Source organism: Zalophus californianus, chromosome 7 (assembly GCF_009762305.2).
Source record: "Zalophus californianus isolate mZalCal1 chromosome 7, mZalCal1.pri.v2, whole genome shotgun sequence".
Classification (NCBI taxonomy): domain Eukaryota; kingdom Metazoa; phylum Chordata; class Mammalia; order Carnivora; family Otariidae; genus Zalophus; species Zalophus californianus.
In genome coordinates this window covers 33658872-33684978 of record NC_045601.1, presented here as the reverse complement: position 1 = coordinate 33684978, position 26107 = coordinate 33658872, and the positions used below count along the sequence as shown (strand labels likewise).

Below are 26107 nucleotides of genomic sequence, written 5' to 3'. Positions count from 1 at the left end.
ACCCCTTCTTCCCCACCCGGCTCATGCTCTCTCCCTCTCTCTCTCTCAAATAAAATAAAATCTTTAAAAAAATAAAAAGATTACAGTTTATTAAGGACCAGAACTTTTAGTCTTTTCAGGATACATTTAGCCATAAAAGCAATGTAGCAATGTGACAAAATCAAAGGCTTTAGTGTCAGAAAGATCTATGTTTGGATCCTCCCTTTGGTCACATACTGACTGAGTCACAGTGGGCAATATGCTTAATCTCTGTAGATGAGGGCAATCTCTGAGCAATTATTAGTCATGTGATATTATATATCAGTTTGGTGAAAAATGAACTGGAACTACAAGAGGGAATCATTGAGAAATCAGCTAATGAATTTCCTTGGGCTCCTGAAGCTAGAGGGTCAGGTATTAAACAAAAAAAACTCTTACCTGGTGACAATACCCCTCTGCATTTTAGTCATTTTTTTAGTCTCTCTGGCTCTCAGTTTCTTTATAAAACATTGGAATAATAACAGAACCTAGCTGTATCAGTCAGGTAAGTTAAGTGCAGTAACAAAACCAAATCACATCTCAGTGATTTAAAATAACAAAGATGTATTTCTTATTCACGTCCATTGTGGGTTGACCAGCAGCTCCTCCACATCATCCTTACACGAGAACCTGAGATGATTGACTTTTTACCGTCTGGAGGGTTGTCAACCATCATGGCTAGTGGAAGAGATCATAGCAAATTACACACTGGCTTTTAAAGGGTTTTGCCGGGAAGGGACACACGTCTCTTTCCTCACATGTCAGTGACCAAGGCAAGCCACTTCTCTTGCCTAGATTCACGGGGTTGAGAAAACGCAATCCAATAATGGGTCTGTGGGCCTAGAAGGAGAATTGGAATGTTGGTGAACAACCCTAATGACCACCCCCTGGCCCTATTAGCATTGTCAGGGAGATTAAGTTAGTGAACGTAAAACTAGGCACCGTGCTGGGCACCTTACAAGAACCAAATAAATGTTAGGGCTTGTTATGACTTACATTGGTTACAAACTTCATTCATAATGATGACCTGAGGTTTATTTCCGCTTGTTGCCCGTAGTATCCCTTAATAAAAGGAAACTTAAGAAATAAGGCCTGTGTCGAGACAAAATACAGGGCTGCATAACTGCGTAAGCTTAGGATGGAACTGCCTCAGTGTCCTACATGGACATAGCGCAACAACTCAGATGACTTATATTCACAATGCTCAGTTCTTCTTTTCTATCCAGATGGGAAATTTGTGGCTTATATAAACTGTTAAAGAACAAAGAGGATTGGAGTGACACATTTAATATTATGGAGCCAAGTACATTATTTTCCAGCACACGGCCCCGTGTCTACACCTTTCCTTGCACTCTGTTAAGCGGCAACCACACGGCCACTCTGGTTCCGGGTTGAGAGTAAGCAGGTCAGGTTGTAGTCAGAGCGGTGTAGACAAAAATAAGTCCTCTCGGTTTTCAGGGTCCTCTTTCTTCTCCTTTAGTCTTGGGTCCTCAATGCCCCGGAAGCATCTGGAACTCAGCCGTCCCCAAGTGAATGAAGAACAGAATGAATATGCAACAGTTGTCCCCATGTGAAGAAATTTCAGGCGCAGGGAGAGCACGAGGGGGCATTTTCTCAGTGCCTGGGATCCTGAAATCCTGTGCTGATTGCCTTTCCCTTCCTACTCATTTCCTCCCTCCTTCGTAGCCAGGCTGTGGTCACTGGGGAAGCAAGGAGGAGTACCTTGACCCCTGCAGCGCCGCTGGACACGGCTGCCTTGAGCTCTATTTCTCTAGTAAATAGCATTCCCTTCCCCACCTCCTTCCCACCCCTGAGAAAGAATCCTGTTTTTAAGAAGAAACAGTCAGTCCCCTCCCCGATGTTTGATCCGAGTGGAGGCTGAGTCTCTTGAGGAAATTCTTCCATCTCCGTGGCTCAGACTTCAACAGGCATGGCAATCACCTGGAGAGCTTGTTCAGACAGACTGCTGGGCCCATCCCCAGGATTTCTGATTCAGGAGGTGGCAGTGGGCCCATGAACTTGCATTTCCAACCAGTTCGCGAGTCATACCAATGTGACGGTAGTTTGAACAGCACTGCTCTGAGCTCCATCCCTGCTCCTTCCTCCCGGTGCCTCCAGAGTTCCCGGAGCTTGTTTCTTTTCAGGTACTGGGTTTGCTTAACTTTTTTCGTGTTGCTTTTGAACTGTTGGGATGATCCTAATTATTCCTCTTCTGGTATTATAAGACTCGTGTTCTCTTTTATGTGTCTGGCCAAATGTTGTTTTGATTGTTACAGATGATGAATTCCTAAGCATTGGAACCGTCTGGTCCCAGAAGACCTTCTGGAGGGAGGGAAAGCCGAGGGGGTTGCCTGCCCAGCACTTCTGAAGGCTGTATTTGGTCAGAATAGTAAAGGGATGGCTTCCTTGTAGCAAAGACATTGGGACCTTTAATCAGCTATTTCAGAAATTTATGAGTGTTTTTCTTATACTCCTGGTATCTAGCTAGGCAGTTGGCCTTTTTGAAATCATTAAAGGAAGTAAAGAAGTTCCTTCAGCCACAGGGGTGGAATATAAAATTAACGCGTCTGCAATTTTGCAAATCTTGACTGAGTCCAATTGTACATTCATAGCTGTAGCTATTAAATTGGTCTTGATGTAACAACAAAGTAACTTGACTTTTGAGAATAAAGACACACATGAGCCTGAAGAAATGAAAGTCCAGATTTTAAGTGATCTTCTATTTGGGATATGTAAGATTAGATGAACAAACAAGGAATTGTATTGAGTTAGATGGCAGAGTGAGCTCTTTTCCAGAGGGCTTATCTGGGTATTTTCTCCATGTATATGTTTTTTCACTGTGCCTCTAGTTACACAGAAGAATTTGTGTGGCTCCAACCCCAGTAGATTGTAGACAGCTGTGTATGTGTGTATGTATTCGAAATCCATTTCTCGGGGCGCCTGGGTGGCTCAGTCGTTAAGCGTCTGCCTTCGGCTCAGGTCATGGTCCCAGGGCCCTGGGATCGAGCCCTGCATCGGGCTCCCTGCTCAGCGGGGAGCCTGCTTCTCCCTCTCCCACTCCCCCTGCTTGTGTTCCCTCTCTCGCCGTCTCTCTCTCTGTCAAAAAATAAATCAAGTCTTCAAAAAAAAAAAAAAAGAAATCTGTTTCTCAAATAAATGAGATTGCTTATCACATTGAATTTTTGATATTCAGTTAATATATTTACAGACCATTTCTTCCTGTCATTAAATGTTTTTCTACATTTTTGAAATGACTACTAGTATGCGTTTGTTTGAGTGTACCATCATTGGTTGGTCAAATCATTGTGTTAATATAATTGGGGGGGGGAAGTACATGTTGCCGAATTACCCTCTAAAGAGAGAGAAAACACTTTTATATAAACACTGCTAACTAATAAAAAAAAAAACCTTTTGCTGGTATTTCCTTAGTTTGTCCATATGACACTTTTGGGGGGAAAATAAAATCTTTAAACTGATTGGGTTTAAAATATTCTTGGGGCACCTGGGTGGCTCAGTCGGTTAAGCGTCTGCCTTCGGCTCAGGTCATGGTCCCAGGGTCCTGGGATCGAGCCCCGCATCGGGCTCCCTGCTCCGCGGGAGCCTGCTTCTCCCTCTTGCACTCCCCCTGCTTGTGTTCCCTCTCACTGTCTCTCTCTCTGTCAAATAAATAAATAAAATCTTTTAAAAAATAAATAGATAAAATATTCTCAAATCAGTTCAGGGTGCAAGGGTCGTTTTTAAGCATCTTTCCCTTAGTTCTGGTCAGATCTATAGCAGCATACCAATGAGTATTTGATTTTTATTTTATGTATGCATTGAGTGATGTAGTTCTGGGCGGTTTATGTGTGTGTGTGTTTTTTGGGTTTTTTTGAGGAATTTGTTTATTTCTCACTTACGGTTTTGATAATTTTTATAGAAATGGGTTCTTACAAAGGTTGGAAATGGAACTCATTCTGTCATCACCAACAGTTGCAAGTTGTTGAGGACATGGCGCTCTGCTGTGCAAGTCAGAGATGCATATGATTTCTTTCTTTAAATAACATTTTTTCTTTAAATGACATACTTTGTTGTTTCTTTAAATAACATATTTTTCTTCCCTGCATTCTAAATTCATAAGCATAAATTCTTCCTTCTTCTCCTCATCTTCTTGTTTTCTCTCAACATTTTCAATCATGCCTGGTTCTTTCCCTTATCCTAATTCTGTTAATGTGCAGTATGATTGAAGGAGAAATCACATGTTCTTAGAGCTCAACAGATCTGGATTTGAAACCATGCTCTTCTATTTCCTGGCTGTGTGACATGAAGCAAATCACTTACCCTCTCTGAGCCTCAGCAAAATGGTACAGTTTTTCCTCCCTCACAGAATATTTCTGAAGATTAAATACAATAGTGTATATTAAGTTCCTAACAGAATATCACAGCTCAATAAACACTTGTTCCTTTTCCATTTCTAATTTTTCATTCTTCCTTCACAATTTTCATAATTTCCCCCAGTCTCCAGATGAATAATTTGAACTTCTTGGCTGTTCTCTTGGAAAAGATTCAGAGTAAAACTTTTTGTTTCTTTCTGGAATTCATCATTTTTAAAAAGTCCCTGTTTAACTAATATTTACTTTGATCTCAGTAACGTTGCAGAGCTCAGGTTGGTTAACTTTATTCCTTTTAAATCCGAACGAATCCTAAAATGACCTTGTAAGCCGTACGCAGTCCTCAACTATTTTATGAGAGCAGGTGGGGCTGGGTTGGGGAACTATGATGACAATGACGGGTGTCTCCATCAAGTAAGACTCGGAGATTTGACCACCGAATTCTGTCTTCTGCTTGGGGATTGCTGATGGAAAGTTGTGCCGGTCCATTTGTGCCATGCTCATGGCTCTCGTGCCTCTGTGTTCTCTCCTGGGAATTCCTCCCTGCCTCTCTGCTTCTCTTCCTCCCTTCTTTGAAGACGGTGTGAAGGTCACCTTCTTTATGAAACCTCTGCTGCTTATTCCCTCCCCTAACCCCCAAGGTCACTGGCTCCTGTTGGCCTTCTCTGCATCCCATAAATACTTCTGTCCCTGTGCCTAGAGTGCGTCTTAGTACTTGCTTGGCGGTCAGTACTTGCTTCTAGGCTGTCGGCCCGATAAAGGCGCAGAGGGTGTCAGATCCACCGCGGAGCTCTGGCGCCTGGTTGGTGTTCCACAAAGCCCTCTTGAGTGCAGAAGTAAATGTTCGACACCACAAGCATGGGTCCTCAGATAAAGCAGCATTCAAGATTGAAATTACTGTAAGTGGTGATCCAAATTAAAAGCAGCCCAAGCATTGCTAACTAGAGATGAGTGAGATTCTCTGCTTTCCAAAGTGAACGAGAAATTTGAATAAATTATCAGCATCGTTCTGGAAGAATTAGGAATGTAATTTGATTTATTTAATTACTTGACTTCATTATCTTATATGGATTTAGGAGGAAAGAAGTCCTCTTCATCATGTCAAAAGTAATAAAAAAGAACCCAGATGCCCTATAAATAAATGGTTTAAAGCAAAGCATACTGAAGCCTGAACAAGCTCAGCAATTATTTCAATCCTCCTTATAATTTTCCTTTGGAAGATCAGCCAGTTCAGAAGTAATGAAGTGACTACAGGAGCGGTATGGTCAGAACTTGCTCTGACAGACCTGGGAAACAGTTACTTCTACGTAAGTTACGTATCTTCTTGGACTCTTAGCTCATCTGCTATAAAGGGGTTGTTAGGCACCTGTACGTCATGGGCATGAAGCTACAGCCTACATTTCAGAGTTGTGAGGATTTAATGAGCCAATATATGAATAAGCCAACAAATGTTTGATTAATCTCCAAAAAGCTACAGATAAAATCTGTGGTTCAGCATGTAACTATAGCAAATCTAAAAAGTACTTTGATTATTAAAGCAAGTTACGTTTGTCCGTGGGTTGGATATCACTGAGGATCAAAAATGTAAACTAATGCTAAGTATTTGTTTTAAAAGCATACAGGTCAAAAACTCATTATAACCCTATTAGTCTGATTTTGATGAAAATCATGAAGATTGAAGGCATTTTTAAAACTCAGATTGAGGCCACGTGAATTTATAGGATGGCTCAACCGTGGCATAAACTCATCTTAGGTAAGCCCCTGGGATGTCGACGCTTGAAGAAAAGTTCCACGTAAATATACTTTCTCTGTGTTCAGATTAAGCAGGGACAGGGCAGGCACAGGGTAACCCTTGAGTACAAGGGACCATCTCCTTACCACCACCCCACCCGACTCCGGCACAAGCTCCTGCCAAAACAGATCCTCACCCTCTAGGACGACTCTTGGGTCTCTGTAGACAACAGAGCCGTGCTGCACACAAAGGATGAAACAGTGTCAACGGATGGGGCAGAACAGAGATGTAATTTCAGGGCATGAAAATTAAATAAAATTCAGCCTTGCTTCTTCATCTCTTTGAGGAGACGAATGCAAATCAGGTTAAGTAGAACCCTTTCCGGAGCCCCGGACCCGGTTTCCCTCATAATGAAGGCTGAAGATCTCTGTCCAGCCTCTGTGGCCGCATGCTTGATGAGAATAATAATTCTGAAGTTGCAGGCTAATCTCCAACAGAAGCCCGTTTTCATAAGGGAATCAAAGTTGTAAGGTTAGATTAACTGAAGATCGTCAGTGAGGACTGAGCTTTGGGGAAAGAAAGAAAGCCCCTTGCTCCTCTGCAGGCCAGAAGGGAGCCGTGTGAATAAGTCAGGATGACCCGGGCACAGGTGAGCCAGTCAGCCCTGAGACAGGATTTGCTTTACAATGCACAGCATTGTCCATGAGCATATCCCAGATTACAGATTTCTTGAAGACAGATGCCAATTCATAATTCATCCTTTATGTTAACTTGCCCCCAGTAAATGCAGGTGTTGATCTTTGTTTCCTGTCCTTCACCGTTACGATGTATCGTAAGTAAATCTTTCATTCCTAAATTTCTGATTTGGTCTGGTTAGTGATTTTAGCCATTTTCTATTTTCTCTACTTTTGCGTTTTTTGCCTCAACAAAATTACACCTGTTTTTAGATCAGGAAGCCCACCAAATTATCCAAATGTATACCAGTTTGCTCTGCCTTTTACTGTTGTTTTGTAAGCTGAAGCATCTTTTTGTTTGTTTGTTTCTGTACTTAATGAAAATGGAAATGAAATAAAAGCAGTGTGTGCTCCTTGCAAAAGATGAATAATTTGCATATATCTAAAGCGAGCGTCCCGCTCTTGACGCAGAAGCCGTTAGCAGTGGCCCCCCACATCCCTTCAGTGCATATCCAAACACATGTTCTGTATGGTGGACATAAACAGAATCTTACTCTTTATTTCTGTTCTAAAATCTCAAAAATATGATGTAAATAGGGGCCCCCCGGGTGGCTCGGTCGGTTGAGCGTCAGACTCTTGGTTCTGGCTCAGGGCCGTGAGATCGAGCCCTGCGGCGGGCTCCACACTCAGCAGGGAGTCCACCAGATTCTCTCTCTCTCCCCCTCGGCCCCTCCCCCACCTCTAAAATAAAAATCTTTAAAAAATATGATGTAAATATTTTTCCTCATTGGTACATACTCATTGTTTTAAATATCTGTGTAATATTCTGTTGTATAGATGCAGCCTAACTGACTCAGCCAGTCTTCTCCTGATGAACACGTAAGTGATTTCCAAGCTGTTGCCATTCCCGTAGCACTGAATGCACACTTTGTGGGTACTTCTGGAACTCTTTCTAAGGGATGTAGTCATGGAAGTAAAACGGTGGAGGGGGGAGGCAGGGTCAAAGGGAATGGACACTTAACCTTTTGAAAGTCACTCCCAAGAAAAGTACCAGTGTGTCCTCTCATTGACAACTTTTTAGGGTTTATCTTCTTTACACCCCACCAGTAATGGGCATAATCAATCCCTCTTTTTCCTTTTTGTCAATTAGTAAGTGAAGATCTGTCTTTACTTTTGAAATTGCTTTAGTCGGCATTTCTTTAATTTCTATTGAGTTGCTCTTTTCCTTTGTTACCTGGACATTTGTACTTCTCCTTCTGTGACTGGACTATGAATGTCTTTTGTCCATTTTTCTTTTGGATTGCCATCTCTCACAGGAAATTACCAGTGAAGCAACCATTATAAAGTATAACAGATATTTGAAGCTAAAAATATCTCAGACATGACCCCCACATACCCTGCCCTTGTAGAAAGCGGAGATGTGCATGTATGGTGTTTTTAGGAACATGGTTCCATCCTTTGCTGCTGTTAGGGTAAACCTCCCTTGAAATCATTTTCTGCCAAGCACTCTTTCCAGTTGTTGTTTTTCTTTTCCTATTCCTGACGTCATATGCAGTTTATCATACTTCTTGATTTTCCCCTCTCAGCTAATATAATCAGGCAGGATTTATAGATGATCTGGTAATCCCAGCACCCCCAACAGGACAATTCCTGACCTTATATAATTTTTTTTAAGAAGATAAGGAAAGAAGCAAGGATTTTTAAGAAAATATGTAGAACTGATTTATGGTTTCAGATAGTTAACCTTGCATTAATAATCCATAATTCCCCACACACACCGAACATGGTTCTCCTTCTCTTCCTCCACTGTACCCACCTTTCCTTCTTCCTTCTTTTCTATCCTTTGCCCTTCCCCTCCTCTTTCCTTCTACTTCCTCCGTATCCCTATCCAGCAGCAGCTCTGACATAATTAACTTTATCCCCTAGAGTCTAGGTAAAAACTCTGCATAACACAGTCATTGACTGGTACTTCTTCAGTGGTGAAACAGGCGCTCCCATTAAATCCAGGAGCCAGGCAAAAATGGCCACGCCTCCCTATTGTTTCACTTGTTTACCTTTGCTCTCCAGGTCCTAGATGGTACAGTTAGAAAATACCAATTGTAGGGGCTCCTGGATGGCTCAGTCAGTTAAGCATCTGCCTTTGGCTCAGGTCATGATCTCCAGGTCCTGGGATCAAGTCCCGCATCAGGCTTCTTGCTCAGCCGGGAGTCTGCTTCTCTCTCTCTCCCCTGCCCCTCCCCACTGCTCGTTATCTCTCTCTCGCAAATGAATAAAATCTTTAAAAAAAAAAAGAAAATACCAATTGTAGGTTTAAAATTGGGAAAGAAGAGGCAAAAACATATCTGGATGATGTAATTGTCCTTCTAGGACACCTAAGAGAATGAACTAAAAACTTTTTTTTTTTTTAACAGTCAACAAGTTCGTTAAGGCAGCTTAGTAAATTAAGGCACGAAAGTCAATAGCCTTCCTACATCCAAATGACAACCACTTGAAGACAGAAATGACAGTGACAGAAAAACGTACTGCTATATAGTAGAAACCCAGTGACAAAATACCCAAAAAACAAAAAGTAACAAGAAATGGAGAAGATCTATGTTTTAAAAAAAAAAATTCTGACATAAAAGAAAACTTTTAGGTAAAATGCTGCTGTGGCATAACAGTGTCAATTCTCCCTGTGTTTATCTAGAGATCTAGTGGGATCTCAATAAAAATGCCAGATTTGTAAAAGTCAAATTCTGAAGTTCACTCGCAACATAAAATGTGTAAGAATAGACAAGAAACTTTTGACACAGGAGAATGAGAATAAACTAATCTTACCAGGTATCCAAATATGTATTATAATGTAAATAGTCATCAAATCAGTTTGGTTCAGGCAAATTAATAGATTAATGGAACAGAAGGGTCAACCTTAATATTGACCAAAATGCATATGAGATTTGGTACATAGTACAACTATAAGAAATTAATATGCAATGAAAGTAGCATTTTGAAGCAAGGGAGGAGAGATTTATTTCCTGTAAACAAGTCAGATCCCTACCTGTATTCTTACACACACAGAGAAATCCAGATATGTGAGAAAATTAAAATGTAACAGAATTAGAACATAAAATTACTGGAAGAAAACATGGGAGAATTTTTTTTAAAGATTTATTTATTTATCTGAGAGAGAGAGCGCACGTGCACACACATGCACACAAGTGTACAGGGGGAGGGGCAGAGGGAGTGAGACTCCTAAGCAGACTCTGCATTGAGCAGGAAGCCCACTGCAGGGCCCAACCCACGGCCCCAAGATCACAACCTGAGCTAAAATCAAGAGTTGGATGATACAACCGACCATGCCACCCAGGCGCCCCGACATGGGAGAATTTTTAACATAAACTTCCATTGAAGAAGACCTTTCTAATGGTTCTCTGAAGCCATCAATCAACATACCGATAAGGCTGACCACTTATAATTAAAATTTTCTGTTTGGTAAAGGATACAATAAAAAAGAACCAAAAATATAAATTAAATGTGTTTGCCAGGCATATCACTACCAGAAAGCTGGTTTCTTCAATATGTAAAGAGTTCGCATAAATCAATTCTAAGAAACAAAATGAGAAAACATTCTTCCCACTTCTTAAAGAGCTACAAGAAATCCGACACTCTGCTGACCTCTAGGATGGGGAAACGAGGGAAACCAGAGGTGTAGGTACTTATCTTCACTTTCTATTGCTGGATACCTTGAGCACAAGTAGCTTCCACATAAAGAGGAGGGGAGGGGAGAGGAGGGGAGGGGAGAGGAGGGGAGGGGAGAGGAGGGGAAAGGAAGGGAGAAGGACAAACTGACTAACAAATACTGTTTTTAAATTGGAAGTCTAAAAAATCTGTTTTCTTCGATTCACCTTGCTGCCACTAACCTGTACAAGTAGGAGAAAAGATGAAGAAAACGGAAATAGAAATAGTCACGTGCACGCCCGCTGTCTCCTTTACTGGAGTTTCTCTAAAGAATATGTTCCTTAGTGCTAAAAGACTTTTGTATTACCGAGCTGAAGAGATTCATTCTTTTTGTGACCGGTGAGGAGTTCGGTCTTGCCCTCTCTCATGAGGCCGCCTCTCCTACCTCGTTCTCCCTTGCCTGAAGGGCGATCCTGCTCCGGTTGCACTTAGGGGGAGAATGAAATTCTATAGTGGAAATGATGAGGTTCGAATTATTTCGTAATGTGTTCCTCGGGTTTTACAAATGCTTCATGGCAGCCTTGAGCTACCGTGGTTTGGAAAACTTTATAAGAAACTTCATGTACAGTATGTTACTATGGATTAAAAGATGGCACAGCTGATGGCTAATTTTGATGGTGTTTCCCTCTGGTGAGAAATGGTTCCTCATTTGCAGTGGAGAAGAAAGGAAGATGTTTGGCATCCTTACCGGTATTGGCCCAGCTGCGTTACATACAGAGCTGGTGGACTTACAGAAGACATTTTCCAGAAAGTAGAGCAAGTAGAATTGAAACTTACTACCAAGCTTCAGCCCTTTCCCCCCTTTGTCCTATAGAAATGTCAACAGTGTGTTTGGGACTTTCTAGGCATTTAAAGTCCCTAGAAAGGTTATTAATATACTGGAGTCTCCCTTACCAGTGTTGTCTCCAAACCACTGTCACCGTAGCTCTAAGCAAAGTTACCATAGACGTTCTTCTGCAGAAGAGAAATCCGTGTAACAAAGTCCATCCTGGGGTTTTAAGTGTTTCAGCTCTTTATCCAGGAATATCTCCGCTAATTTCCTGCATTTTAGTAAATCTGTGACTTATTTAGCAATAGCTTCTGTGTGTCTATTTCAAGCCGACTTCCTGCCTGGATGCGCTGTGAACAGGGAGTGTGAGTAAGTGCTTGTAAGGGCTTGTCCAGGTTTGAAGAATTGGGGTACAAGGCAGGAAGCATATTTCCACTTTGGGGGAAATAGGCTTCTAAATTTCTTCTGTTCCCGTGGAAAATGTCTCCCACTGGGTCTCAGCAGGGCTTTGTCTAACAGCTCATTATGGATCTGTTACTTGGTTTCCTGAAGACTTTTGTGTTCCTGAGCTTCGTGGCTTTTAGTCCTGGGAGACCAGTTCCATGTCACTGTTACACAGTCTGTAATTGGTTTGGGCCCATGTTTTACACTTTGTCAGGCTGGCTTCGGTAACAAAGAACATGTATAGATTTCCAAGCGCTTTCTGGGTTCTAGCATTTTCTGCATGCGTAGGATGTACTCGACCATAAAGTGGTATTTTATATTTAAGGACTTGAGTCTCATTCTGCTAATTATAAAAAATTCTGTATCTCCCTTTGGTTCCAGCACTCATGCAGCTGTGGAATTATACAGATTAAGATACCCTTCTCTCCAAGGCAGACCAGCAAAGGTCTTCACGGTGTACACAAAATCATAGCGTAAACCCCTTGTCACAAAATTAACATTTTGCAGTTTTCCCTTTATATCACCCTTATGGCAAATTCTCTAGTCCCCGTATCCCCAAACCCCATATTCCTCTTCATTTTCAGTCTGTTCTATGCCCAAGGGTACCAATGGAAGCAGAAAGGTGCTTGCGGGATTGATCAGATACTCATGTGTTTGGTTCAGCTGCATCATTAAGATAAGTAAAAACATCAGATGAACTGGTTTGGGTTTTCCTACCTCATTTTTATTATTGCTTTTATTTTTTTGTCTCAAGACAGGTCTCCAAATCTGAAGAAATACAATTAAAAAGAAAAGCATGCTTTATATATTCCCCCATCTGCCTCTCTCTTATATAAATGCAGCTCTTCTCTTCATAACTACCAAATTATTAATGCTTCGGCCACTAAAATACACAGTCTCCATTCAGATAGTTTTGACTCTAAGTCCCAGTACAAACTTGCAATCATAATTTCCTCTCCATGTACAGTGAGCCATCATTAATTATTTCACTTAGTGTATTGAAATATATTTTGGTTTGCTTAGCAGATCAATGAAAAAGTTAATGGTACTAAGCAATGAAGAGTTAATAAAAATAGCTATTGTTTATTGAGAATTTACTACAATCAACACTATAGTAAACATTTCATAGATATTGCTTCATTTTATCCTTAACATGACCTTACAATAGACACAGCTAACGTCACTAATGTAGACCTTAGTTCCCAGCTACTGAGTTGTGCTTCACGTTCATTATTATTTCCTTTGCTCTCCTACAACCTTACAGGTATTGTTACTATCCCCATTTTACAGATGAGGACACTGAGGCTCCAGGAAGTTGAGTCAATTGCTCAATTGTGGCTATTAAGTGGTGTGGAGGAATTCAAGCCTTTCCTGCCTGGTCTTCCGCCTCCAGTACACTATATACTATGCATTAAAGAAGGTTTTTGCCATTTTACAGATAGAGGAACTGAGATAAGAATTTAAAACAACTTGTCTAAGGGGTGCCTGGGTGGCTCTGTCGATTAAGCATCTGACTCTTCATTTCAGCTCAGGACATGATCTCAGGGTCATGAGATCAAGCCCTGCATCGGGCTCTGGGCTCAGTGCGTAGTCTGCTAGAGATTCTCTCCCTTTCCCTCTGCCCTTACCCCTGCTTGAGCACTCACACACACACTCTCTCTCTCTTTCTCTAAGATAAATAAATAAGATTTTATTTATTTATTTTTGAGAAAGAGAGAGAGAGCACGTGAGCTGGGGGGAGGGGCAGAGGGAGAAGCAGACTCCCTGCTGAGCAGGGAGCCCAATGTGGGGTTTGATCCCAGGACCCTGGGATCATGACCTGAGCTGAAGGCAGACGCTTAACCACCTGAGCCACCCAGGCGCCCAATGAATAGATCTTAAAAAAAAAACAAAAACAAAAAACAAAACTTGTCCAACATTGCCTGGCTATCAGGTTTCTGTGATTCCAGTGTCCATGTGCAAAACCATTTTGCTACACATTAAAAAATGATTTCTACTCTATTCTTATTTTTAAACTTTAATATGATTGAAATATTAGTCACCCATAGAAATTTTCTCTTCCAACTCTGGTAAGGATATAGAATAAAAATCCCAGTCTGAAAGTTTAAAATGTCTCTACTGGGAAGAAAGTCCTAAAACTATTCTAGCTTGAACAGAAAATATTTCCATCTGTTACATTTGTGGATACCACATGGGGTTTTTATATAATGTTTTTGTTTGGTCCTGAAGGGATAGATTAATTTTCACTTCCTTTTGGCAGATAGCCTCATATTCTGGTGAATTTTTAAACCTTGAGATACGAATAAAAATTCAAACATAGAAGTAAGACAATATCAAATATATTTAGGACAATAAGCATCCTTTAGCTGAGAAGATGAAGAAAAAAAAACCTGGTGTGAGGACCATTGTGAAACAGTGAAGAACACAAATGAATTCGAATCTGTTTGCACGGCGAACTCCTACTGATAAACCAAGTCTCCACTCCTGCCACTTCCTGGAAGCCTCCCCCTGCTTCCTCCAGATAGTGTAGAAGAGCATTCTCCAGGATAAGTCCATCATCATAGCCATTAGTTCATTTCATTTGAAATATGTACTTTACTGCTCTTCGACTGGACTCCATATTCCTTGAAATCAAAGACTAGATGTTATTAACTCAGTGTCCCTGGTCTCTAGCACATTTCAGTCATAGATGGGCATTCCTCAAGTCAATTTGTAGTCAACAGAGAAACTTGCTGAGCATTTATCACATTCCCGGCATTCTGTGAGGCATTGGGATAGCATGTAAAACAATAGGAAGAAGAATATTTAAGCTAAAGAATGAACACTGGCCCGGGGGTCTGAAAACTTGAATTCTAGTCCTATTCTTTGTGCTACTTCATTGTTGGATCTTAGACAGCATTCCTGGCCCTTAGTTGGTTAAAAGGAATGTCTGGTTCAAAGACTTCTGACGTCTCTCAACTCTGCAAGTATACTTACTTATTATCTCAGATGGAAGTGTGCGGATGCATCTGGAACCACATCTGACGTGTGGGAGGCTCACACTGTGGTCGGAACAGTAGGTCGGTGTGGTCAGAAGAGGACATGAGAGTACAGGAATAAGCTTCTGTGAGGATGTGAATCCTAAGTGTGGAAGAATGCCCTGAAGAGCCAGTTCCACAATATGCTTAAGCTTGTGACTTGGGTGAAGGACAACAACAATAAAGTTTTTAAAATGATTAGCAGAGCAAGAGTAGGAGAGGGTAAGCCTGACACAGAGACGTGATGGTGTGGGTTTAACATATGATATGCAAAGCAGAGATCTCCTCAGTCAAGGAGAAAGAGCTTTTGGCTAAGGGGGTAGAATAAGCATGGTCCAGAGGGAAGATGAGCCCCAGGTAGGCGAGTAGATAAGAACGGGGTGCGTGAGTGAGTGCAGGAGTCTACATCTCCAGGGAGAAAGGTAGCAACTGAGACTGAATCCCTACTGATGACTTCTGAGATCTACGATGAATGGGTAAGATGGTGAAGGCCCAGAGACAGCCCAGCAGGAAGCTGGTCTGCCCAGTGAGGAGGAAGGTGCATGTGTAAATCATAAGCTGGTCATCTTGTTAGCTGTGGCAGGCAACGTTGTGGCTGACTTACAAGCCCTGGGAATGGAAACTAGGCTGATGAATATGTAGCTAAAAGTTAACCCAAACTAATTTTTTTTTTTTTTGGTTGTTAACAGATGATTATATTCATACCTGTTTTTTAATTTGACTTCTGACAAAATCATGGTACCTTTTTGGAGAATATGGAAAGTGAGCGTGGCTGACCCTCTAGTTACGTTTATTTATAACTAGTCAAATGGCCTCCTCAAAAAGGTAGCTGCTGATCATTATATTCTTGAGGCCAGAAAACCTATTTGAGTCTTCTGCTATAACTGCAATACCAGATGTTGGTGTTTACCAATTATATGAGAGAATATCTACACAAACTAACAGCCTCTTAGGAGAAGGTCTCTACTGGAATACCACAGGGCTTCCTTCAAGTTCCAAAAGTTTAGGTAAAGCTTTGGATCCAGAGAGATTGGGAAACACAAACTCTGTGCCCAAGTTAACAGAATGAAATTCAGTTAGTAAAATTCTTCACTTGGATCTTTAAGGAAATAAGTCCCAGCCCTGCCCTGGTATGGTAGAGAGCACACACAGTCATAAAAGTGTAGGATGGAGGGGATGTGGCTTTGCAGCATAAATTAAAAAAAAAAAAAAAAAAAGATTTAAACCACTTTCGCATAGACTGAACACCGCAAACCAAGTGGACATTGCGGTTTGGGGGTGCAGAGGCCTGTGCATGTACTCTCTCCACGTTTACAGTGCCACGGGCTTATTGCAAAACTGCCATTAGCATCTTTATGTTGTTCCCAGGGTCAGTCCCTCATTACTGCTTCGCTCTATAAGTTGAGATTAATTTCCCTAAGATTATAATAACACACCAGTATTTGTGTCTTACTCCAACCCCGGCGCACGTGAATGGAATATTCAGGCACTTGGGAGTGACCCTTGCTACCTTCCAAGACCTGGCCTTCCCTTTCCTCTCGAGCCTTACCTGGTTTCCTCCCTCAGTGCTGAGCCGGGTGCTAGAGGCAGACCAGGGCTCTGTGCTCCAGCCTTGCTTTCTCTTGACCTTACCTGAAATAACTATTCCTTCGACTTTTCACTGTGATGCAAGTTAGAAAGCTTTCAGCTGCGGGAAGCTGCTGTAAAGCTCTGCCATAATAGAAACTTTCATTCTAGGGGTATTAATTCTGTTTTAGGGAGATAAACCAGCTCCTACACTGGGGTTCAAGTTCTTTGAAGCAGTGACTGCGTTTAAGCACCTTTGCTTTCCCCTCTGGGTCCCTTGGGGCCCAGTCATAACAGTAGCTTACCAAAGAAGGGTATTGGCACCCACCCTGAGCTTGCTGACCCTCGGGAGTCATGGTTCCCCTGTCTGGGCCTGGCCAGGGCAGCCTGGTTGAAGAAGCCATGGCATCCTTTCATTTCCCCCTACCCTCTTCTTGATTCCTAAACTCTGCCCAGACTCTTTTCTCCTTCCATTTGCTGTAAGTGTTTGCACTTAGACTGCCCTTGCTTTTCCTTCCTGTCCAGTCTAACCTGCTTGCTTACTCACAAAGCCTACTCGCTGTCGTTCTTCTCTGCCTTCTTATCCTTATCCATCTTTCTCAGATACAGTTCTCTCTCCCAGCCCCCTCTCCTCTGCCAGCCTCAGGAATGGGGAATGGTAATGCGAGCAGAAATGTTTTAACAAACGGAGGTGGACGTGGACTCTGTACGGAAGGGTAGTTCACAGTGGTGTCTTTCAAAGCAGATGAAAGCCTTTGCCTTGTTTTCGTTCTGTTCAGAAGGATCGCAGACTAAATCCTCCCCCTGCCACAGGGAAGTAACTGAGTTAGATGGCTTCTATCTAATCAAATTATTTTATTCAAACATTTGAAACTGTTTTGAGGTCAAGAAAACATAGGTTGACACTAAGCTCCATGGTCGCCAAGGTTGGGGAGAAATTCTGAACTGCAGTATGTCTGCTTTGATAAATTTCATAGACTTATGCTATGGGTTACAGTATAGCTTGTTCTTTCAGCATTAAACTATTTTTATCCTGGTTATAATTCCAATGAAGGCTGGATTTACTCACCAGCTTGTTCAGCTAGCTTAAAGTGTAGATACCATCCACAACCCTGGTTATTTAAACACAATTCAGAAATCATAAATAGCAATTCAAAAGGAGAGCTCAGTTTCACAAGATGAGATTTGATGCCATGAAGAAACCCTCTCAAATATTTGCCAGAGACCTTGTGAGTCCTAAAATATCCTCTGTTTTGTACCAGCCAGATCTGGCAGCTTGAGAACTATTCTTACAATAATGACAAATATTTTACCAACTCACAACGTGTTGCTTTTTGTCTTGGTATTAATTTTGTTGGTTCATATTTTTAACTGGGCAAGTTAGTATAGGAATGTGATGGCCATCCAACAGATAATCAGGAAAAGAATTATTCTCTTACTGAACATTTTAGCATATGTTTCTTGAACACTGGCTATGTGCAAGTGCTTTTGGTAATGAAAATATGAATTGAACTTGATGTTGGACCACAAGAATTGAAAGAACTGAGACATTATAATGCAGCAAGTGCCATAGAATGCTTGCGAAAATGCACTGAGAAATGAGGGCTCGGGTGGGATTTGCTGAGTGAGACAAAGAAAGCTTTCTAAAGGCAGTGGGATATGAGCTTTGATGAATAGCCAGTTGTTAATATGTGCAATGCGGTCTGGAGGGTAAGGGGGATCTAGATGAATGGAACATTATTAACAAAGTCTCAGAAATAGTACAGTATAAAATACAGGGAACATTGTTAGGTTTTAGTTTTATGTAAATGAAAGGGAGCAGTTACTGATAAAGCTAAATCCCCTGGGTCTGAAATCCCAGCTTTAACTCTGCTAGGTAATGGGGAATGTTTTATCCATTATTCCACTCTTTAAGCAATTTCAGAGCTGTGTTTGAGGATAATTAATCAGATAATTAATCTGTCCTCAGCGTAAAAGCTTGACTGGAAGAAGAGAAATTGGAGTTTGGAAGGCCAGCTGGGAGGTTATTATAACAGTCTAGTAAGAGGTACCACGAGCTGCCCTGGGCTGGGAGGGGTAGGATTGGAATGGAGGGTCGAATTGAGAGACATCAGGTGGTGAACATTTCTAGGATTTAGAACCTGATGAGAGGAAGAAGAAAGAGAGGAGTTAAAGATAATTATGAAGAGTCAAACCTAAGAAGTGACATCATTAAGGAAGTCAGACAAGTCAAGCCGGACTAGGGGAAAGTGGGTTCAGCTTTTCTAACGGTGCATGAATGTACCTGTGCTCCCCAGTGGGGAGGCGGAGATGTGAAATGGGAACTCGGGCTACAGTCTGAAAGACAGGCTTGGGATTCATTAGCACGGAGGTAATGGTGGCAGGTGTAGGAGTGGATGTGAACTCCAAGGGAGGGTGTAAAGAGAACATGGCCAAAGATAGGCCTCTCTCAGGGGAAGATGGTCTGCATGTAGGTGAGGGAAGATGAGCCAAAATTGAAGTAGTCGGTGAGGTCAGGGAAGAGCCAGACTTAGGATCATAAAAGACTGCAGAAGAGAGATTTTCAAAGAAGGAGGGGTCAGCACTGTTCATGGACACAGAGAAATAGGGAGGTTGAGAATGGAGCAGGAGAAATGAAATGTGGGAGTTAAGAGTTCACTGGTGACTTTCACAAGAGTGGGTTTTAAACCGTGAGTTGCTGGAATGTATTTTCTTCGTAAGTCTAGGGTTTGATGGTTTGGGGCCTATTATCCCATTTCTTTAAAATAACACAGATAATTTAAGACGGCGCGCATGTGTGTGCGTGCGCGCGTGTGTGTGTGAGAGAGAGCCTTGTGACCAGGGACTGTTTTATATAAGTGAAAAATTATTTAAATAAAATATACCTTGAGTTCACATTTCATTAATACTAGAGATATCAATTCAGCCAATAAAGGAAATCTCCAGGATTTTTTACATTATTCAATAAATAAAACTTCTACTTCAGCTATGTCAGTTAAAAAGATATTCCCCTGCCCCTTTTCAGTATATGAAACAGCAACAGCAAAAACATATAAACAATTGTTGAACTGGTGAATGTGTCCAGGAACATATTGGATTATCATCTCTTTTCCTTCTTTTCAGAGCAAAAGACTGAGCTATGATAGCAACCGGTGGAGTGATAACTGGCCTGGCCGCCTTGAAAAGGCAAGACTCTGCCAGGTCGCAGCATCATGTCAGCCTCAGCCCATCGCCTACTGCCCAAGAGAAGAAACCCGTCAGGCGGCGGCCTCAGGCCGATGTTGTGGTGGTTCGAGGCAAAATCCGGCTTTATTCCCCATCTGGTTTTTTCCTCATTTTAGGAGTGCTTATCTCCATTGTAGGAATTGCAATGGCAGTCCTTGGATATTGGCCCCAAAAAGAACATTTTATTGATGCTGAGACGACACTGTCAACCAACGAGACTCAGGTCATTCGGAACCAAGGTGGTGTGGTAGTCCGTTTCTTTGAGCAACATCTGCATTCTGATAAAATGAAAATGCTTGGCCCTTTCACCATGGGGATTGGCATTTTCATTTTCATTTGTGCTAATGCCATTCTTCATGAGAACCGTGACAAAGAAACCAAGATCATACACATGAGGGATATCTATTCCACAGTCATCGACATCCACACACTGAGGATCAAGGAGCAAAAGCATATGAATGGCATCTATACTGGTTTGATGGGAGACACAGAAGTAAAGCAGAATGGGAGCTCCTGTGCCTCGAGACTGGCAGCAAATACCATTGCCTCTTTCTCGAGTTTTAGGAGCAGTTTTCGGATGGACAGCTCTGTCGAGGAGGATGAGCTTGCGCTAAATGAAAATAAGAGTTTGGTGCATCTCATGCCACCTTTGCTTTCGGACAGCTCCGTCTCTGTCTTTGGCCTCTATCCACCTCCTTCGAAGGCGACAGATGGTAAGACCAGTGGCCCTAAGAAATGTGAAACCAAATCAATTGTGTCATCGTCCATCAGTGCTTTTACATTGCCTGTGATCAAACTTAATAACTGTGTTATTGATGAGCCCAGTATAGATAACATCACTGAAGACGCTGAGAACCTCAAAAGTAGGTCAAGGAATTTGTCAATGGATTCCCTCATGGTCCCTTTGCCCAATGCCGGTGAGTCCTTCCAGCCAGTCAGCATGGTGTTCCCAAGGAATAATTCCATTGGGGAGTCATTGTCGAGCCAGTACAAGTCCTCTGTGGCCCTCGGACCCGGGGCTGGACAGCTCTTGTCTCCTGGGGCTGCTAGAAGACAGTTTGGATCCAACACATCTTTACATTTGCTCTCGTCACATTCAAAATCCTTAGACTTAGACCGGGGTCCCTCTACCCTAACTGTTCAGGCCGAACAACGGAAACACCCAAGTTGGCCTCGGTTGGATCGAAGCAACAGCAAAGGATACGTGAAACTAGAAAATAAAGAGGACCCCATGGAGAGGCTGCTTGTGCCCCAAGCTGCGATCAGAAAAGACTTTACCAATAAGGAGAAGCTTCTCATGATTTCAAGATCTCACAACAATTTGAGTTTTGAACACGATGAGTTTTTGAGTAACAACCTAAAGCGGGGAACTTCTGAAACGAGGTTTTAATGTTCAAAAATGTATCATTTTCAAAGGCTGTATGTTTTAAAACTATTTTCACCAGTGTTTCCATGTTAAAGTATGGGCTATGAGCCTTTTTAATCAAATAGTCTGTAGTGGGTTAGACCTGGTTGCTTACTTCCGTGGTGGAGATGGCTGTATGTTTGGGTTACTTATGCTTGCAGGACTTTCTATGATCACACATGATTTTATACTCTCCCTTCCTTTGAAAGCAGTATCTCTTCTATCAGTATGAACAGAGAACACTTCCATCTCTACTAAAACTCCCTTTCTTTACTTTCAAGTTCTTTCACCGATGGTCATCTGCATAGAATCAAGTGTCCAGTTAGGAAAAGGTAGGGTACCAAAGTGTAGACTCGAAGTACCAAATTTAGGCCCAAGACTCAATATAAACTTATAAATGAGCATGAGGACAAATCTAAGGTGTGATTTTCTGAACAACTGCTTTTTTTTTTTTTTTTTTTTTACAAAATTGGTTAAATTATTTAAAAGGAGAAAGATCTAGTTTCTGGGTGTGCTAAGTAATGTGAATTGGTGAAACTGGTTTAGTTCTATGTGAGCTAACTGACAGGAATTATTTAAGTTGCTTGTGACTAGTACCCTGAGCTCTGGGTAGGTATATCTTTTTTTATTATTAGTTCTATTTTAGTGATATTTTATCAAGAAACCATGTATTCAAGAGCCATGGCTGAGAATGCCAGTTATTCATAGGGGTAAATATCAAAATGCTATTAGCTATAACTTTAGATATTCAGAATCAAAATTTCTTTGCAACTAACTTGAAAAAGGAATGAGCCAATTTAGTTTGTGGGAATGCTCTCTTGAAATAATTATATACATGAAGAAGACGTTGATTAGTCACAAAAATACACTATGGGTTAGTTAACGCTAACTAATCTCAGTATTTTTCCTAGCCATCTCTTTTATCATCCAGCATCCATTCATTCCCACAGCCTTCTTTCCCCTCAAGATTTTTTAAATCCTGTTCTTTGGAAAATAATCAGCTAACCTTAACATTTCTTTTTATCTTTGTTTATCACTAGCTTGGTGACTCAAGAAAATTGACAAATTGGACTCAAGTCCTTGACAAATTGCCTTGAAATTTACCTTGTGCTGGAAAGCCTTTTGAAGACCCCAAAGACTTTCTTATGGTGTAATACATTTTTGGGATTGTGGCTCTCAATTATTGAAGATAACAAATGTGAAAATGAGTGTTTCCATCAGAAAATGTTCATGGTTTCCATTAAGGTAACATTTAATTGTAAGAAATGTTTGATGGAATACTCAGGAAATTTTACAGGTTCTTCCCAGTGCCGAAATGTTTCTGAGCATCAGTATTATTGCAGCTATTGTGGAAAAGGAGAAGGAGGTATGTTTCTGTTCGTAGCTCCCCACAGTTCCCCCTGTGTTGGCATCACGAGCTTCCCTGAATTGAGTCAATGTTACTTGTTAGAACACCAAGCTTGTGTATTTTAATAGAGTGGACTCAATATTTTACTATAAAACATTTAATAAACTTCCGTTCTTAATAGAAATTTGTGTTCTGCCTACATGTGCTATTATTTTTTAAGTAAAATATGCAATTCTCTTTAAAGTACTGTTTTTCAAACTTCCAAGGTATATTCTACTGAAGGCGCCTGATACTCTAGTATATGTATTGGGTTCTGTGGCTTTCTTATTTTGCTTCTGTTAAAGAGCTAGGTCTATCCACCTATTTAATTAGGCTATTTTCATATTTGTTCTCCTTGTGTGATGATTAATTTTATGTGTCAACTTGACTGGACTAAGGGATGCCCAGATTTCTAGGTGTGTTTGTAAGGGTATTTACAGAAGAGATTCACATTTTAATCTATCAACTGATCACCAGTGCAGATGGACATCATCTAATCTGTTGTGGGATTGAATAGAATAAAAAGACAGAAGAAGGGCCAATCTGTTCTTTGTGCTTGAGCTGAGACATCTGTCTTCCTGCCCTCAGACATTGGTACTCCTGCTTCTTGGGCCTTTGGATTTGGACTGAGGTTTATTCCATTGGCTTCCCTTGTTCTTAGGCCTTCAAGTTGGGAGTGGAGCTACACTGTTACCTCTCCTGGGCCTCTCTAGTTTGCAGATGGCAGATCATGAGATTTCTTGGCCTCCACAATTATGTGAGCCAATGCTTCATAATAAATCTCTCTATCTATCATCTATCTATCATCTATCTATCATCTATCATCTATCATCTATCTATCTATCTATCATCTATCATCTATCTATCATCTATCTATCATCTATCTATCTATCATCTATCTATCATCTATCTATCATCTATCATCTATCTATCATCTATCATCTATCTATCTATCATCTGTCTATCTATCTATCTATCATCTATCATCTATCTATCATCTATCATCTATCTATCTATCTATCATCTATCATCTATCTATCTATCATCTATCTATCTATCTATCATCTATCATCTATCTATCATCTATCATCTATCTATCATCTATCATCTATCTATCTATATCATCTATCTATCTATCTATCATCTATATCATCTATCTATCTATCATCTATATAATCTATCTATCATCTATATCATCTATCTATCATCTATCATCTATCTATCTATCTATCATCTATATCATCTATCTATCTATTTATCATCTATATCATCTATCTATCTATCTATCATCTATCATCTATCATCTATCTATCATCTATATCATCTATCATCTATATCATCTATCATCTATCATCTATCTATCATCTATCTATCTATCATCTATCTATCATCTATCTATCTATCATCTATATCATCTATCATCTATCTATCTATCATCTATATCATCTATCTATCTATCATCTATATCATCTATCTATCTATCATCTATCATCTATCTATCTATCTATATATCATCTCTATCATCTATCTATCTATCATCTATCTATCATCTATCCTATCTATCCGTCTATCATCTATCTATCTATCTATCTATCATCTATCTATCATCGATCTGTCTATCTATCATCATCTGTCTCTATCCTATTGGTTCAGTTTTTCTGGAGAACCCTAATACACTTGGGATCATTTTCACTTAAAATTTCATTGGCTTTCAGGAATACAACCAGGTATATAGCACCTAGCGAATGTCAGTGATACTCCCAAGTTTGAAAGCAGTGACTCTGAACACCCCTGATGTGACAAATGACTAAAGCCATATAATTTGCTCAGTTCATCCCTGAGAAAGCTGTAACAATTTAAAGAGGATTAAACAGCATGGGTCATAGAGGATTCAAATAAAGGAATTGGGGCTCAAAGCAGTGATTGCTGCTCATCCTTCTCTTCATCAAAAAGTCTGAGGTTTTTATTTCCCAAACAAGTCAGCTTTATGAAATGATTAACTTTACTTTAAATTAATCATACTCATGTTGCTAATTAAAGCTTCAGATGAATATGAGACAGTGGATGTTACCATGTTGATTCGATGCAATTCTGCACAAAAACAATGCAACTTGGAATTTTAGTTAGAGTGCATTTTGTACATTTCCCTTAAGCTTTTATAAATATTGAAAATTATTTAGGAACTCCCATTCTTCCTTTGGGAAACTTCAGCTATCTGAACTGTGGGCTACTTGCCTCTAGTCCAAAGAGTTTGTAAGGCCTGTGGTCTACCTGGGATGTATTAGTTTGCTGGGGTTGCCATAACAGAATACCACAAACTGGATGACTTAAACAAGAGAAATTTATTTTCTCATAGATCTAAAGGATAGAAATCCAAGATCAAGGTGTTTGGTTTCCCCTGAGGCCTGTCTTCTTGGCTTACAGAAGCCATCTTTTCCCTGTGTTCTCAAGTGACCTTTCTTCGGCATGCACATCTCTGGGTCTCTCTTCTTATGAGCACAGCAGTCCTATTGGATTAGGGCCTCATTTCACCTTTATCACCTTTTTCAAGATCCTACCTATCTACAAATATGATGACATTCTGAAGTACAGGAGGTTAGGACTTCAACATATGAATTTGGAGGGGAACACAAGCCTGCCTATACCACGAGGTGTGCCTTTGAGAAGTGGGAGAGCTAAGTGAATGTTCTTAGCCTAGAGCAGGTAAGAAAAACACAGGATGCCCCCAATGGCTTTACTACCACAGCTCTGTAGCTTTCAGTAAATAAAAATCTCAATTTCACTTAATTCAATTTAAATTTATTTCTTAATTTCAAGCCTTAGATTCCTCAACTGTGAAGTGCAATGAGTATGAATATCAACAATAAAGCCCAAACTCTAAAGGCTCGGGATTCTTGATGCCCTGGGATGAAGACCCACTGCCTGTCACTATCTCTGCAGCAGTTTACTTCTCAAATAATGAGGAGAAGGAACCACAGTAGAGCAGAGGGTTTAGACTCGTGGATTTTGGAGCCAGAGTACTAGGATTTGCACTTGGCACTGCCACTTTCTGGCTTCTGCCACTGTTGAGGCAAGACCACCAGTGAATACCATCTGAGTACCAGTTCCACTCCCTGGCTAGTACAGATAAAATCAGTTGATGCTCATAGAGGGTCCACGATGGTTCCTAGCTGGGCACACAGTGAGCATTCAGCATTTCTTTTACTATTTGAAAGTGTCACCTGAGAGCTTTCCCACCTTCTTCACCTTACCACATCCCACCCCCAGATATACCCCACTGGCAGGATGAATAAAGGCCTCGTAAAAATGTTCATGTGCCATTCCCCATAACCTGTGAATGTTACCTTATTTGGCAAAAAATCACTTGTAACTCTAACTAAATGTAAGATGTTGAGATGGGGGAGATTATCCTGTATTATTCAGATGGCTCCATTGTGATCACAAGAGTACTCACGAGAAGGAGGCTAAGAAAGAGTTGACTACAGAGGAGATGATGTGATCAAACCAGAGAGAAAACAGAAGATGCTAAGATCCTGGCTTTGAAGATGGAGGGAGGAGCCAGAAGCCAAGAAATGGAAGGAACAAAGCTCTAGACACTGGAAAAAGCAGGGAAATGGATTCTTCTCTCAGAGCCTCTGCAGGAACCAGTCCTGCTGACTCCTTGACTTTAACCTAGTGAAACTGACTTTGGACTTCTGACCTCCAGAACTGTAAGTGAATAAGTATATGTTATGTTAACCCACTAAATCCGTGTATTTTGTTACAGCAGCCATAGGGAACTAATAC

At 40.9% G+C, this 26107-nt stretch overlaps 1 protein-coding gene across 4 annotated transcripts in view; it reads left to right on the top strand.

Annotated features, from left to right (window-relative positions):
* The window catches only part of TMEM200A (transmembrane protein 200A), a 69713-nt gene extending 47240 nt beyond the window's left edge, over nt 1-22473 (top strand). The window contains exons 2-3 of one of the 4 annotated variants that reach the window (XR_003521480.2): nt 19428-21266; nt 21975-22473. Coding sequence is in view for 3 of the 4 variants with exons in the window: in XM_027602518.2 (XP_027458319.1) it covers nt 19444-20919 (1476 nt within the window). In the remaining variant the exon portion in view is untranslated. Of the gene's footprint in view, nt 1-2017; nt 2163-7628; nt 7671-19427 lie in introns of those variants that run through there. The other 3 variants (XM_027602518.2, XM_027602519.2, XM_027602517.2) reach the window with 3 other exon arrangements.
* Nucleotides 22474-26107: the final 3634 nt, after the last annotated feature.